The 17,946-nt window shown below is 35.6% G+C and overlaps 1 protein-coding gene across 1 annotated transcript; it reads right to left on the bottom strand.

The window, feature by feature from the left end:
* Nucleotides 1-800: 800 nt before the first annotated feature.
* LOC129219933 (transcription factor sem-2-like) lies at nt 801-4,471 on the bottom strand. The gene has a single exon (XM_054854249.1). The coding sequence runs from the start codon at nt 4,350-4,352 to the stop codon at nt 3,270-3,272; it is 1,083 nt and encodes a 360-aa protein (XP_054710224.1). The 5' UTR covers nt 4,353-4,471; the 3' UTR covers nt 801-3,269.
* Nucleotides 4,472-17,946: the final 13,475 nt, after the last annotated feature.

Raw genomic sequence — 17,946 nt, 5'->3', positions numbered from 1 at the left:
TTTACTTTTCCTACAATATTCTGACATTTTTTATACATTGGCGGTTCTTTGACTTTGCTTGATTTTTTAAGCATAAGATATTTTTATTTTTTAAAGCATTTTTTATCTTTTTAAACTGCTCCTGCCTGCACACCATTAGAATCCTTAATGTTTAATAAGGTTAGATTAAAATATTTTGAAGCTCACATCTGAAATAAAGAGATAAAACTAATATTACTTCAAAGTAATATTTTTAACAGCTGAAAGTAAATAGTATGTTAATTTGGATTTGGCATCCCAGACCTGAAATAAAGAGATAAAACTAATAATATTACTTCCGAGTTATTGCTTATTATGAGATTTATTCTTCATATATGCAGTGAATAAACCTGGAATTTGCCACCCCAGTTTATAATTTAAAATCAGGCACCCCGGGCTGCTGACATACCCAGTTTGGGAAATGCTGTTATACATAACATGAATACTAGGGGAGATCAAATATTTTATCTGAATTCTAAGCATTTTTTATCATTTTGATTTTTTTTTAAATATTTAATCCATGAAATATCTTGAATTCTCTAATTATTTTTAAACTTTTAATAAAACTTCTTTTATTTATTTATTTTTTTAAATCTTTGCAAAACCTTTGCATCTATGCAAAGTAATTATCGTTAAGATATCATTTGAAATAAATCCATATGTTTTGCTAAAATAACTCCCAATTTTAACTTTCCTAAATCTTAGTTGAAATTTTATACTTTTAAATTTAAAAAATAGCAAAATCATCAAAAACACAGTGAGAAATGAAATATATTCTGGGAAAAAATGTTTTAATAATCAACAATATGTACAGTTCAAAGAAACACACAAAATGAATTCTATAAAACAAGTTTACTATCACCGTACTTATTATACATTGGCATTTGTTGTATTTCAGATAACAACACACAAAATTAGCCTTGGAACAAAGTACAAAATTACTATCATTTCCATGCAAAGAAATAGCATCTCTTTTAAATACAAAAATTTCTTTTACACCTGGCTAATATCATAAAAACACACACACCTTTCATTCAATGGCATTTGTTTTAGGTGGAGTAAATACTATATTTAATCTTGGTATTGATTCCAGCTAAAAAGAAATAACCAAATGCTCAGATTATAATAACTACCGAAACATTCCCCATCAGTCTGGTGGAACAAGAACACGAAATCAACACAAACTCTGAAATTACTGGCTCGAAGACTTAGTTTTTATACGTGGCACACAGTCCCAATGGCTAAATACAAAGTTTTAAGTATAAACCAAATATTATGTACATTTACACACAAAAATGGCACATATTTAAGCATGATATAAACATGCAAGCCTAATTACACGTTGGCCATGCGAAATACAGTTAGTTAAATTGAATGCTGTACAACATATAATTAGTGATGTTAGTATTTTGTAACACTAAAATGCAAATACGCTTATATTTCATAATGCCTTTAATCCCCAAAGTGCAATAATAATTCAAAACAAAATCTATTAACTTCGACTGATGAGGGTTATATAATCTGAGCAGAACAGGACAAACAACCACAGACTAATTTGAGGTAAAATCGACTATGCGTGCTGAACTAGCACTCTGTTTCTTTAGTATATAAAAACTCTCAGAATGGCCCCTAAAAATGTGTGCAGTATCACATAATAGTGATACTTTAGGCAGAGTGGAAAAATATATTTTTGGCTTGAATAGTTTTTTCTTATGTTTCATTGGAAGAAGTGTGAGAAATCTTTACATTATGAGATTGAGGTATAAACTATACAAAACTAAATCTACTGTTATTTAACTACCAACTTAAATGTTAAAAACTTTTGAACATCTGTTCAAAATAAACGAAACTAGAGGCACACGTTATTATTTTGCTTGTGCTAAAACATCAAGCAAATGCTTAAAAATTACTTGAAAAAAATAAATGAAATTTTACTGCTTTTGGAATTTAATAATTATGCATACGTCAAATATGCTGTTAGCCATTTTAATATTACTTTACAAAATATCAACAGCAGTAATTTTTAAATAAGGAAATAATTTATGTTAATTCTGGCATTGCAAGTTGTTTATTGTAATGTTTATTTTATTTTTTGACAAGACTATTCATAAAAAATTTGTTTTCAAGAGTGAAGAAAATAACTTATTATAAATATCTAATTAAACTTTCAACTTCATTTATACAATATATACATCTGATTTCTTCAGAAAAATTAAATCTACAGAATGTAAGTAGCAACAAGATATCTAAGAGAAGTTTAATAAATTTGCTCAATAAAATGAAACAAAACAATAATCATATAACATGTATTGATCTCACTTTTCACAAAACAAAACATCACTAATGTAACTAATAAAAAAAGCTCAAGACTGCAACACAAAACAATAAAAATACACAGAACGTTGCAGAGCATAAAAAACAACAACAAAGTGAGAAAGCCATTTCAGACTCACGACTATGGTAGGAACTGAAAATACATGACTATAAGTAAACATCTATAATACAAAAACAAAATGAGAAATTTAGTTGATTACTGCAATTTCGATGTATGCAATAAATTACAATCGTGCATTGGAGAGGAAAAAATTCGGTTGCACAATGCATTTCTGTATTACAGTTAGGGGTTATTAAAAACTAGCGAACAAAATTTTAAAAAAGGAAACAGTGTTAGCGGACACAAATATCATACATATCTACTATTTACACATATTAAACACTTGTACTTGATTAAATACTTCCGAATAATATAAGGTAAAAAAAGATACACCTACCCCATAACGTTAATCGAGTACAATTACATCCATTCATATCCGTAACGTTAATCGAGTACTAATACCTCCATTCATATCATTCTAGAGCAGTATATCAAACGTTATCCTATACAGCACCAAATTAATATACGGCATAAATAATTACATTTCCAATCGTAAACGGAAAGTATATCGAATAAATTCCAGGTATACGTGGAGCCGTTGTATTGTACGAAAGTGTGACACGAAGTCGTTCAACTCGTAGAGTAAATTTTCGAGTAAATTAAGAAACTTTGAACGAATCTTCCGATTGCTTTCTGTTCTTTCACTGAATCACAAAATCCGAATTGAAAAAGACACGCACATATCCATAATGTCAATTTTCCACAGTGCACAAAATTCAATACGAGATCGCGTACATGAGAAATTGCATGGAAACACCAATTGTCACTTAGTAATTAATATATGAGTGTCACAGCGGCAGAACCGAAAGTTAAATTTTTACAGCAGGTCCAAGCCTTCGAAATCCGAAAAAGCAGACTCTTCCGGAAAATCGAAATGGGTGTTATCCAGTGAGAACGGGTTATCCAATGGATCACAGTAGGGAAAGGCTAAACTGTTTATGTCCACAAAATCATTCGCAAGAGCGGAATTCAAGTCGAACATACCATTCCACTGGTCTTCTTCGCTGAAAGCATCAACATTCGTAGAGACGTTACTCGCGCTGCTGCTGGAAGAGGACGAAGAGGAGGAGGATGAAGATGAAGAGGTGACATAATCATCCGTCGGTTCTATCTTCACGGAGACGGGCGTAAAAATTGAAAGATTAGCAGACTCGCTGGAGATGGACGGTTCTTTCTTCACAATGGGGATCGTCAACTTGCTGTAGAGACTTCGGTGGTCGTCGTAAAAGCTTTGTGGGGTCACCTCATCGGATCCGGGAGAATTCGGAACTTTGACGGCCGGCGGGCTGAGCTGGGACTGTTTGGAGTTTTTCATTCTTTTGTCGATAATTTTCAACTTCAGTCGATTCGGGTAGATGTTTGACGAACTCCTGTTGATCTGTACGCACGTCTTGGTTATTTTCGATGCTCTGGATGGATCGATTTTAATTCTTCCGCTGTTCGAGTGGGAAGTTGAAATACTCGGGGAGGACCTCGATCGTTCCACTTTGAACTGAGGTTTGGATTTTTTCCTAGGACGGTACTTGTAGTCGGGGTACTGTCGCATGTGCATCAGCCTGAGTCGCTCGGCTTCGTCGATGAAGGGTTGTCGTTCCTCGTCTGACAGCTCCTTCCATTCCTTGCCCAGTCTTTTGCTGATCTCGGCATTGTGCAAATCAGGCTCCCTCTGGCAAATCTTTCGACGTTCGATCTGGCTCCACACCATGAAAGCATTCATGGGCCTCTTCACGTGCGAAGTCTGTTTTTTACACTGGGTGGCATCTGTGTAGGGGGTCGGCGAATCGGCATTCACCCTCTGAGATCCAAAAAGCAAGGATTTAGAAGCTCTGGAATTACCGTGCGATCGGTTTTGCTGGATGGCAACCGGATGCGAAAATCCGTCCATGTTCTGAGGGACCATTTTCCCACGAGCGATCAACGAGGATCCACTAAGTTTCACTTTTCCGCGAAGCGAGAGTGCTCCGCCACGGAGAGTGACTATTCCAATGCGATCGAGAGCGCTTCCAGAGCGACGCGAACACGTTGAGTTCGAACATCCAAATGCTCCCTCGCCACACACGGAGGGCGCTTTCTACCAGGAGAGAGGAGCGACGTCACAGCGACAGATTGCCCAATGGGAGCTCAGTGCGCTGTGGTCAAGGTGAACGCCCCCGAATCGCTTCAAGGCTGAAACAGCGATCGTTCGCATTGCTCCGTGGATTGCCGCTTGCTGAGGATCTTTTGCCGGAGCTGATAGATACAAGATTCTCGGTGGAAAACGTCAGTCGACTTTTTCACCGATAGCCCCATAGAGGCTCTACGCCACTGGCTTTGACAAATTAATGTTTTTACGAACATGGAGGCGTGTTTTTTTTCTGCTTTCTGATGTAATTTTTTGGTGCCTCATCCGTTGGGAAATACGAACTTTATTTATAAAATGGTACACAAAAATAATAGAACTAATTTTCAAAGCAGCTTGCCTCCCCCCCCCCCCCGCATTAAATTTTATTAATTGAGGAACGGAGGTGGAATAGGGGGGGGGAATAACAAAAATGAATTTTTCCTATAAATTTTAAAAAGAATACGCAAATTTTGACAGGAGCGCTGCTCCCCAGAGCCCTTGATCCTAACCCAGGGTGTTTGTGATCCGAAAATTTTGGCTTGCCGTTTCCGCAAATTTTGGGCTGGCAACACATTCTAAAACTGAAAAATTATTTAAGAAAAAACTTTTTTAATTTTTTTTTCTCCTATGATTTTTGTATGCATATTTGATGAGTTTTTACGGGAGGGAGGGGGTGGTGTCGAACTTCCTCATAGCTTCCGTAAATTTCACATTGCCTTCAGAAAGTTTTCTTTGAAACTATCAACCCGTGGTTCAAGAACACAATCCTCACATAGTAATTTAAATACATGTAAGGACGGTTTACCCCCTCCCCCTCAAAAAAAAAAAAAAACCGGCTATGCTAGTGAACGCAAAAGATTTTTTCGGAATATTCTAGAATCTATGATAGAGTGCCTTACAAAAGGCTGCGAAATATGATTTAAACATTTTTCAAGGGACAGTTCCAACATGATAACACACTTTTTTCAATACTTCCGACCCCTCCCCGGCCGTAGCACGTCGCGCTATTTTTCTTAAACATATTCTTATAAAATAAGCATGATGTCTCTTTTTTAGCCACCCACTTCCCCCTTGTCACAAACACAATTTCACGAACCGCCATCAAACCGGCGAACCTCGGTCCAGAGTTCCGGATCGCAATCGTTCAAAAATTCGTCCACCTAGACTTTTTTTTAAAAGTAATATGTGATTTCCACAAATAAATGGCAACAAAATTTATACGCAATTTTTCGAAGATTTTCTAAGCTTTTAATTGACTGATTTGAGCAATTGGCCTGGATATTATTCAAGGTTCACGCTCATTTGCGAAGCGTTTTAGGAATAAATTATCATTTAAATTAACGGCTGCCCATTTTGAACGCACGCTTTGCATAAAAAGTTGCTCCCTTTGTGAAATTCACTTGAAAAACTCAAAAACGAAAATGCATTTTCTACTGATGATTTTGAAACAAATATGCCTATTGTGTTGTACTAATTTGTGAGTGGAAATTAAAATAAAATGAAAGCATGTGATTTTTTTCCCCTGAACTCGATTAAAAATGTTCAAAACTGTCCGAACTCACTTAAAATTACTCGCTGATACGACCAGGGGCGCTTTGAAGGTAACTTTTTGGGAGGGCAGAAACTCTCACCTTGCCGAATAGAAAAAAGTTTGCTAAATGATGATAATTTTGCCGAGCCCACGACCTCCGGTATTCGTAGTGAAGTTTCTACAAGATAGATTTATCATAAATATTTGCATTTAACATTTCAATTTTTATTTTTCCCCTCCTGTTAATTCCGCAACTTATTTTACATCCCGCGTGAAGTATTCTATCAGCTGCGAAAGGGGGAAAAAATAGAATTTTCAGAATAATTCCTCCGAACTCAAATACAATTAAGATTAAAAAAGGGCCGAATCAAAGGATAAGATAAATCGAGCATCGCTGAATCGATATTACATTTATCGATTGACGATCAATCATAATTTATTTACATTATTTTGATGGAACAGCATCGATAGCATTTCGTTGAAAACCGAAATGGCCGAAAATTAAAAGAGAACAAAACCAGTTTATTAATGACCCTGTAAAGGAAATATCTGGACAGCTGGCAAACGCCAAATCCGCAATTTTTCAAACTATTTCTCTTTTTTTTCTTTCTTTTTTTAATAGCTTTCTTTTCTCTGAGTTCCGTGACTCTGTAAATGCACGTACGTTAGGGCGCTGTTAGGGACAGCTGTTTCGAAGAGCAGCTGTCCGTTCCAAAGTACATAGAAATACTGGTTTCGTCGAAAAATGGGAGAGCAGGCAACAGAAATCGGCTTTTTATGGTTCCACTGGATAGCGTAAATCGGGCATCCCCCCCCCTCCTGAAGCAAAAATAGACGCAACCGAGCTTTGTGTAAATGTAACGAAGAATTTAACCAGTGAGTGGGTTATAAACAGGGCCGCCGAGAGGGTATGTCAGCCTAGTCGGAATGCTTAGGGCCCGGGTCGCGCAACTGAAGTGGTGCAGAGAGTAAAATCAGCACAATGCGTAGACTGCCCCCCCCCCATGGAAATCTTAAGAAGAGGGTGGGGGGGTCAAATGTATTTGGAGGCGGGCTCTCATTTTAGGGGGGTCGACATGATATCTGGGGTGGGTGCGCCATTGCTTTTTAGTGGGGAAGGGCAACCCTGGCATAATTGAAGGGGCAGGGGTGTTCACAGGGAGGAGGGGGGACACCTGTTGGCTGCGAGCCTGAAGAAGGCCCGAAATTTATAAAATGAGGGTAAAATATATGTAGGGAGCTCGGGGGTAACAATATGGGAGGGGCCCGTAAAAGTCATTTGTGAGGGGCCCCAAAATTTGTGTGCGCGCCCACGCTCCTATGGAGGGACCCGGCGACAAAACCGAAGCTTACAAGGTTAACTAATTTTAAACGCAGACGAATCTGCTGATCTCGGACCCAAAAGGTTCAGATGTTTGCACTACTACTCAAGGCCTGATTACTGAATAGGTCAACTAGGTCGTGGCCTAGGGTGGGCTAAAATTGCTTTAGCCAATATTCTATTCAAAACCTATCCAAAATCCTATTCAAATCATTTTCTCATTGAAAAAAAAAAAAAAAAAAAAACAGTAAAACATGGATATCGTGCTTAATCTGTAAATTCATAATATCTTGTGCGGAATATTTTTTTAAGAGCAAAAGGCAAAATGATTTTTTTGTAATATATATATATTGAAACATTTGGCACTTCCAGCGATTTAAAAAAGTTTTGAAATTTTTCAAAGACCGTTTGATTTAAAAATTGAACCGTTTTTTAGAAAATAATAATTATCAAAGAAACTCTGACAAAAAAGAAAAAAAAGCTCTGAATGTTCGCGCGATGGGCTAAAAAATTCGGTCGAGACAGTGGCGCACACAAGGGGAGGGTCCAGGAGGTCCGAACCGAACCCCTCCCATGGCCCTTGAGGTTTTCTTTTTTTTTTTTTTGAGTATAACTCTATGTATGTAGTACGTAATATAATTTTAAGCACAGGTAACAACAATTACAGATTGAAAAATGAAAAACTTATATTTTATTTTCTCTCTATCTTCCCCAAAAATTTGAACTACATCTGAACATAAACTGTTCTGGAATGATGGTTTTGCTTCGCTGTTTTATTTTTAACTATAAGAAAAGTAAATACAGTAGAACCTCTCAATAAGGGACACTAAAGGGACCAGACATTTTGTCCCTTAAATAGAGGTGTCCCTTATTCGAAGGTGGATCCATTGATGCATGCTGTGTACTAAGTGAAAATGTCTCATTATGTTAAATAAAATTCGTAAGTATTCAAATTTCTAAGTTTATATTATTTTATTAATTACTAGTGGTACCCGCATGGCTTTGCCCGTAATAGAAAAAGTAAAAGGTCTTTTGGTTCGCCTGTATATTTACAAATAATGTATGGTGAATTTTCTCGCCAATTGGCTTGTACCCATGTTACGGTTCCACGTTATGATAATTTCGTATCTCGCCAATTGACTTGTGTCCATGTTACGGTTCCGCGTTATGATAATTTCGTAATTTACTCGACCATCTTATGATATTTTTGTTCTTAAAATTGGAATAGAAAAAGAACGACATCGAATTTTCGAAATATCGCTTCGAGGTGCACACCCCCATGCTACAAACTAACTTTGTACCAAATTTCATGAAAATCGGCAGAACGGTCTAGGCGCTATGCGCGTCACAGACATCCTAGAGACAGACTTTCAGCTTTATTATTAGTAAAGAAAATTAAATCAAAAATTTTGTAATGGCGAAGTTTTGCAGCATACAGAAATAATTTTGAAGTAATTCATTACATGTATTTGCTTTATGTTATGTAATTTACAATGTAATACTGTGTTAATTACAATTAATGTTCAATTTTTTTAAGTTTTATATACAAAGCTAATTAGTTGCTGTGCACTCTTCGTCGGCCCTGAACTTAATCAGCAAGTTTTTTTTACAATACATTAATTGTTTCCTTCACATATGTTGATGTAAAACGTGCCTCAATTATTTTTTAGAGGAAAATTGAAACTTGAATTACATATGTGCTTATGCATTATTTCATTTTTTTTTTTTTTTTTTCTGTGACTGTCCCTTAAACAAAATGTCCCTTAATTAGAGGTAAATACATGGAAGTTCCTATTCAAAGGGACTGGGACCAGAAAAAATGTCCCTTAAATAGAGGTGTCCCTTATTCGGAAATGTCCCTTTACTGTACAGTCATTCTTGTACTTTCTGGTGTTTTAATTAAGTATTTGTTATTCATAAATTTATTTTATTAACTAATGCTAAGTAATTAATTAATATTTTTTTAATTTTTTTTATTTCCGAAAATCCATAAAAATCAAAATAATATGTTTGGATACGTGTTGGAGTATGATATGAGAATAATGGATCTTCGATCCACGATCCTGGACCCCGCTTTTGAGAAATTCCTGTGTGCACCCAGAGATTGATTACCGCACAGGCCAACTAGGCCTGAGCCTGAGGCCCCACCTTCCTTAGGGGCCCCATTTTTTTTTTTTTTTTTTTTTTAAACTTCATGTATTGATTTAAAAAAACATGCATGTTTGTGAAAATAATAAAAATTCTCTTTTTAAATAAATGTTTAACATTATTTTAACATTATTTTGCTTTGGCTTAAAGTAATAAAATAGAGAGGGGGGCCTACAAAGCTTAGTGGGCCTTGGGCCTAACTTTTAGTTAGTCGGGCCTTGTGTGCACCCACTGACTTTAGATCGTCCGGTCGTTCGTTGTCGACCGTTGCGTTGGTTTAGGGCCTCCTGATACTTCAAGCAGGCCTTGCTATTACATCTATACTATATATAAAAATGAATGTTTGTCTGTATGTCATCCATGAACTCAAAAACTACCCGGCAGATTTGGCTGAAACTTTCACCGTTTGTTATTTTTGGTACTGGGAATGTTTATAGACCAGTTCGAAAAAAATCCGATCGATAGTTCCTTTTTTATTCCAATTTAAGTCACAATCCATTGGATAAATACGAATAAAATTATCGGCTGCAGAAATTAGTTCGCGTGAAAGATCTCATTGATAAGAAGTTAGCTGTTGCCATTTTTCTTGAGTTTGAACAAATAAATTCTTTCTTTATTGTTTTATGGCTTTTCATGCAAAGGGGGATTTAAAACTATTTCTATTTGATATTTTTAGCGATTGATTGATCTTGCAAACTGCGTGAGTACAAAATTTGAGTATAGTCACGGCTTCACTTGATACCTGGACCGATTATTATGAAAATTGCTATATATATGTATTTTTCCACGGAGAAGGTGCATAATATGCTCATTGAAGCCACTCGTAACCAGGTGGCACTGCAGAGTAGCAACTTCTGCCCCGTTCAACCGATTGTCATGAAAATCAGTATAATGATGTATTTTTTTGTTGGCGTAGCAACGCGCTTCGGGTACAGCTAGTCCAGTATAAAATCTTTCTTAAGACGCCAATCGGTAAACTTTTACATCGGCGCCTACGTTACACTTTCCAAAAAGTTATATCCAGACTTCTTGGAGTCTACATGTACACATTTCTTTCAAAATAATTCTTCAGGGACATTCTAGATTAGAATAAACTACATTGATGTATTGCTTCCAGACTAGATGGAACCTACATGAATACAAGATTTCAAAAAGCAACTTAACGCTCCAAATGAAAAAGCAATACCGAACGTACCTCCTTTCACATGTCAACCTACCGCGTGTGGAAGTCGCTAAAAGCTTCTTTTATTATTCCTAAAGAGCATCGGGGCTCTGCAACCTGTTCTCTTCCTCTAGGGATGGACCCTATTCCTTGCTGTTTGCCGCAATTCCAACAATAAGCTGCTGAATTCAGAAAGTCCTTTTGTTGTCCAGCTACCTGATGGAGTGTAGGTAAACAAGCCTCGGCTCTGGAAGTGTTGACTTGAAAAAAACATCTAGTTCTAAGAATTCGCTAAGTCCTATTTTGTCCGCGGAAGTTTATCAGTCAAGAATAGACAGATCAAATCCCAACCAGTTTCTAGTTCAAATAAATTCTACGTGGTTTTACATTGTGAGAAGTTAGTTATAGCGGAATCAGGTTTTGGTTTTGGAGGGAGTCATAAATGTCATTTTTTGTGAAATATAAGTGCACCAAGCGTAGTTTAGGCTATATTTGGTCGGTTTAGAGTAGGGGGTGATGGTTTCCCGTGATCAATTTTTTGAACCCAAGCCTGCGCTGAGGTTTAAATGATTCCATTTGCTAAGATGAGGAAAGCTGATTTGGTAACGGTTACGATTATTGGAGTTCAAAACGTAAACGATCTCGTACAAGGTCAAGCAGCAAGTTACTAAAGCCATGTTGTAAGCAAGTGCTACAGATCAATTCTGATTCCATAAAACACTAACTCCGTCATTTGGGAAGTTTAAAGTGAGCATTTTCAACCATTCAACCCTTGCCTTAAAGAACGTAATAAGTAGGCCCGGCTCCAGGGGTAGGCGGCCTCGTAGGGCGGCAATTTTGAAGTTGAAACATTTTTTAAAAAACAGTATGAATGTCTGTTTCAGCGCCATAAGATTCACTGATTCAATGCTAAAAAAATAATAATTTAGAGTGTGTACCAGTGCTTGGATATGCAAAACATAGTTCAGTTCAATTAAATTTTAGAGGTGGGAAATTGCATGATTTAAAAAAGTTTTTTGAAAATATTAATATCTGTTTCAGTGCTATAAGATGCGCTACTTTAATGTTAAAAAAGATAATTCAAAGTGTGTACCAGTGCTTGGATATGCAAAACCCAGTTATTCAACAAAAAACTCTCTTTAATTTTAAACACCTTATTGTCATTTTTATTTTAACATATTATTATTTTATATTATTATTATTATTATTATTATCCAATGGGGGCGGTGGCAGCACTTGTTAATATCGCCTAAGGTTGAAGAACTACTAGAGTCGGCTTTGGTAATAAGGAATGGGTGCCCCCCCCCCCTCAGAGCACTTAGTTCTACGTCACATTAGCAACCCTAGTATGGGGCTTATGTGCATACAAATAGTGTTAGGCCAACTTTATTTTGTTGTAAGATCGAACTGTTATTACTAGAATAATAATAAGTAGTCGAAGATTCTAAAATTCCCCTGACTCCGTCACCCTGGTTGGCACTACGTATAAAAACATAAGGCAATCAAAAAAGAAAATGAATTTTCATTTATTTTAAATTTGGCACGTTGATAAAATTCTCTCTCCAACCCGGCTAGAGAGCAATATCTTTCAGGAAAAGAACTGTGAAATTCTTGTTTGTTTATCTTGTAAACGTCATTTTCGGTATCCAGAACAACCCTTTTGATCACATATACATGCTGAGATGCGATAACTGCAATTCAAAGTCCTTCGATTTGTGTTACATTTTTACAATCTTGAGTGATTAAAATAGAAAAAAAGGCGCACTTGGACAGTATCGCACAGTCTTACATAATATTTGTTGGCTTTTTTAACAGACGGTTCAGATAATGTGTTGAACCCAGTGAAGAGATATTGCTTTGTGATAACAGAAAAAATATTTGCTTCTCTTCCATATTTGTCTGCATCTGAAAGTCTGATGTATGCTTGTATAGCAATTTCTTAGAATTAGTTGACGATTAAATCTAGACTCATAACAAACTTGAAACCAATCGATATAAAGTCGACTCGCGATTCAACTTACTCGAAATGGGCATAACCCTAGTTTTTCAACAGCAACGAGTTTTAGAGCTAACGCGAATTCCTCACCAGTAACAAGAAAATTTTTGGAAGGGAATCGCGATGTGTAAGTATTGGCTTCGTTATTGGCCGCTAAAAGTCGATTTTATCATGCAGCATAAATCATTATTATTTTACGACACTTAAATATTTCAAGCGAATTGCTTTTGTAGGCAGTGACGATGAAATTTGGAAACCAGTGGGAGGGTTTGGACTAAAAGACAAAATTGCAGGAAGTTTGGTAAAAGGGTTGAATTTCAAATGAAACCTTCATGGAAATGTGCTGCAGATGTAATTTTTAAACAAAAAATTTATTTAAAAAAATATTGAGTATTTTTTTAAATTAGATTTTTTTCCACAACAATAAATGAGTAACAAAAAGGGAAAGAAATCTTCAAAAAATTGTGTTTTAACCACTGAAATATGTATAAGAGAAATGTGTTTGGGGGAGAGGCGGGCGTGCTTGTGCACCGCATCTTGCCCAAATTCAACGCTTCTACTTTTTAGTGCTCCAAACCTAAATAATCATTTCAAAAAATAAACAAATAAATTAATAAAAATTATTTAAAAAAAACTCTTTTTTCATTCAAAACTTTTTTCTTATTTTAGGATAAAATATCAAACAAATTTTTGATTGCTGTAATTTTACATCTTAATGAAATATTTCCAACAATGATTTCATTACGTATTTTAATAATATGAGAGAATAAGCGCGAATCCAGAGGAGGATCAAAGGGGTCATGCCCCGCCCCTTAAAGTGACTAAATATAACCTAAAACTGGGTTTTAAAAACTTCTATTTCGAAAAATTCGCCCCTGACCCCCATTTTCGCTTTAAAAATGACACTTATGACCCCCTCCAAAACCAAAAGCTGGATCCGCCCTTGCGAGAGAATGACCTGATTTAGAAGTTGGGGCTCCTTAAAAGTAGGGGGGCTTTTGCAAATTCGAGGCGCTGTCTGTATATTAGTCCCTGACTGTATTAAATTGCTTAATTACAACAAATAATTTTTGCTTTACATTCTACTTCGAGTTCTTAAAAATGAAACATGTGTAATACAATTGCGTGATAACATTTCTCGAGTTTGGGAACTGAAGAGCGATTTATCTCGACAGCAATAAAGTTAAGTGTTTGGAATACCCATTTCAAAATATTAGAAACAGTCGTATCTGTTAAGAATAAGCATCTAAACATGTGACCGATAATGCTTATCGCTGAAAGGTGGGAAAAGAAGGAATTCTAAATTTGAGCAGGAATATTCCGTAATCTTCCTGTTTGGTAGAAATATATTTTCACCTTTAAAAAAAACTTTTCTTCAAAACAGTACTGATAAAAGCTGTTGACATGTATTTTTTTTTTTTTTTTTTTTCACAATCGTCATCGTCTGTATTCTATCTGCGCCATTTCGTGGACACTGCAGCTGAAAATAATGAATGTTTACAAAGCATGATCTTTAATGTTTGTTCAATTTCCCACTAAATGAATATCCCGGAAATATTATTTTTCTTCAAAAAAAGAAAAGAAAAGAAAAAGAAAAATTTAATCCATTTTTGGTAAAATCACGGGATTTATCCAAGCAAGCAGCAGTTCAAATGGTTTATTCAAGGCAACACTGATAATGTTTGTTTTGTGAAAGTAAATATTGAGCAAAAAGATCGTTTGCATTTTACAGAACATAATTCGTGGCAATCTTTTGAAACTACGCATTAGCAAATGATAAGCCACGCTGGTTTTAAAAAGAAATGGATTGTGGTAAATATTTTTTTAATATTCAATTTTCTTATTTGTTCAGCTGAAATAGTCACTTAAAAATTGATATGATTCTCTGAAGTTTGTACTATACTGGTAAAAATGTAAAATTTGTCGACTTTTGTCTGAGGAGATGAATTCTATTTCATTCTTTCTGTTTAAATTCAAACTCGCCATTTTAAGTTAAAATTTACAGAAAATTCCAGGTATCCGCGAAAGGAGTTTTCGCATTGCAGATTAGGGGCCATTCAGTAATTACGTAGGGGTCCCGAGGGGGGGACCTCGACATACATTTACTGGGGGGGGGGGGGGTCAAAACCATTTTTACGTAATATTTTCCAAGTTGATATTTTACGTTAGAAATCGCGCGGCCAAGTGATTTGGCAGAGATCTATTTCATTTGCGTCTGAAAGGTTAAAAAAAAAAAGCATTAGAATGAGCAATTTTTTACTTGTTTTAGAAAAAATGAATAGTATAAAATATAATAACAGACTCGCACTATATATGGCATGTTTTATTTTAATTAGTATCGCATCACATACAAAAAAAAATGTCGAAAAAACATTTAGTCTAGATTCCAACATTTTAGTAAATACGTTTTAGACAAAAAGGTTTAATTTAATAATGGTGAATTTAATAATGATTCCAGTGATGTAAGGTTCGTTATTTTATTTATTTATTTATTTTTAAAAACGAAATGGAATCTTATTACGTAAGGACAGGGAGGGGGAGGGGGTGTTGAAAAATCTTACGTACCATTACATGGGGGGAGGGGGCGGTCAAAAATTGTCAAAATCATCCTTACGTAATTAATGAATGACCTCTTATCGGAGAACAGCTTTTTTTTTTTCTTTTTTTGTTTTTTGGTTAAAATGGGATGCTTAGTTGACTGAAAAACTGATGTTAGATAACCAAGAAACCATATAATCGATAGTTAATGAAAAATTTCTATATTAGTAGCAATCGAAAGTCGAGCATTGTAAAACATGTTTCTGGTCTTAGCGAATTTCTGTGAGACCTGGAAAACATCTTTCACACGCTTTGCAAATAAATGTCCTGCCACACGCAGACGGGGAAATCGCGTGGTATCTTCAACCCCTTTGCAGATGGAAGTCAATACCGGGGGCACCAGGACAAATACTTTTTACGTCAAAAAAATTGTCTCAATATTCTCTTTCGATTGCTACCCATTTCAACTATTTTCATTATTAAGCGAAATTGTGGCTCTCTCGTAAGAAACGTGCAGACAAGAATCAAGAAAATATGTTTTTGTGACAAAAAACAAAAGTCTGTTTTTTCTTTTTTTAATCGCAAATCAAAAGTTTTAATTAATTTCTTTAAAAGTGAATTGCAGTTTAAATTAATGCATTAATTAGCTTACTTTGGCAACACCACAAACGCACTCTTCTTTATTGCTTTTAATTTTTTTAGAACTTTACAAAAAAAATAAAATATAATAATAATAATAATAATTTTTACTGCACTGTTCGTATTTTCACTGTTTATTCTGCTTTTATTCACCAATGCAATCTAGTTTTATGCAAGAAAAACTTGATTTTATTTCTTCTTGTGCCTTTGCCCGCAGTAGAAAATTAAAAGGTCTTTTGGTTCGCCTGTATATTTACACATAATGTATGATGAATTTCTCGCCAATTGAATTGCCCATGTTACGGTTCCACGTTATGATAACTTGGTATTTTACTCGTCCATCTTATGAAAATTTTGCTCAGGAAAACTTTCTTAAAAATGGAATAAAAAAAGAAAAAATCGAATTTCCGAAAAATCGCTTCGAGGTGCACACCCCCATGCTACAAACTAATTCTGTGCCAAATTTCATGAAAATCGGTCGAACCGTCTAACGGCGCTATGCGCGTCACAGAGATCCGGACAGATATCCAGACAGAGATACTTTCAGCTTTATTATTAGTAAAGATAAAGATTCACTTATAGCCTTTTTATGGGTTACCCGTAATTGTCTAGCCCCATGCTGCCAGTGGCGTATTTACTACCTTGTAAAGGTAAAATTTGCAAGAGATCCCGAAAGGGATTCTCAAAAACAAATGAGGAATATTTTTCGCTCTGTTATGTTCAGTTTATCTCCAAGGGGGCTCAAAAAATGCATTGCGGCAGCCCCCCCCCCTCCCCGAAATCTGGAAATCCGCTACTGAGTACCATCCCAATCCGTGAATGACCGGGAGCTTACGGTATCCAGCAATCCCAGTGGCATTTCTCAAAAACGATGATTTAATCAAGATTTTAAATTCGATAAACTTTAATTGATTTCATCTCAAGTACTATTTTTCAGTCAAAAAACAAGTAATGACCTGTTATACGCGTGGTTTGTAAGCATAAATTTCAAGCATAACCGTGAATAAAAATTATTGCGTGATAAAATAAGAGAAATATTTCACGGATGAGAATTATTTACCAATCTCTGTTCAATAAAACCGAAACAGAATTGAAAACATTTCACTGCCACACCTTTAAATAATAAGAAAACAATTAAATAAATAAAATAGCATAAAAATAAAACGGAAACTAAAAAAGTGCAGTGCCCGCTGAAAAACAAAGTGGAAGTCTCGGCCATTGGATTTTATGTAAATCTAATCGCCTGGAAAGTCAATAATCTGATCTTAAACTGCGCAATGAAAAAAGTGTTTAAATCAGAAGTTAACACGAATGCACCCTTCAAGATGTTCGTTTGTCCGACGCAGACGATAAGGATCGGACACGCGAAGAGATGGAATGACCCGAAATCTTCGTGAGAAATGACCCCTCCCTTTACCCCTACCCCTATTGTTTTCGGCCGTGTCGATAACCGAGGGGAATTATTTAACGCTGACTTTTATGAAAAGCAATTGTGCTCATGCAGAAAAACACATCACTGATTCTGCTACTTGCCTGTGCATAAAAAAAAGTTCTTTTTAGCGTTTCTTGTTGCTGAAAAAATGAAAAAAAGATACAGAAGATTCTCTCTTGTTAAGACGGCAGCAGTTTAAACTGGATTTTTCGTTATTGCGTAAAATTAGTGACACGCCCTTGCAGGATCTATAATGTCTTTCCCAGAGACGAATAATTCTGACGATCAAGACAGTTTTTAAATACTTACCGAGCTTTTACTTACTCTTAAATGAAAGGATAATCCTTTTAAATATTTCTTTCTTTTCCGTTTTAGCCTATTTTCCCGCAAAAGTAAGAAAAACAAGTGTGAAAGTAGGCTCAATGTATCGAAAAAATATGAATGGAAACAAGAAAATAAATAAATAAATAAAAATTGAAATTACTAAATAAATACTGCAAAATGAAAGCTAGATTTTGAGATCCAGGGGAATATGTCTATTTTTGTCGGTCTGCCTGTAAGTCTTTGCATGACCTTGGACGAGTTCATTTATGTTAGGGTTGAAAGAGGAGATGTTCTTAAATTGG

This window comes from Uloborus diversus, chromosome 4, assembly GCF_026930045.1.
Source record: "Uloborus diversus isolate 005 chromosome 4, Udiv.v.3.1, whole genome shotgun sequence".
Taxonomy (NCBI): Eukaryota; Metazoa; Arthropoda; class Arachnida; order Araneae; family Uloboridae; genus Uloborus; species Uloborus diversus.
This window is presented reverse-complemented; position numbering and strand designations above follow the sequence as displayed.

Bases quoted from the DNA above. Each gene is read 5' to 3' on its own strand.
- LOC129219933 (XM_054854249.1), bottom strand. From the start codon at position 4,352: ATGGTCCCTCAGAACATGGACGGATTTTCGCATCCGGTTGCCATCCAG.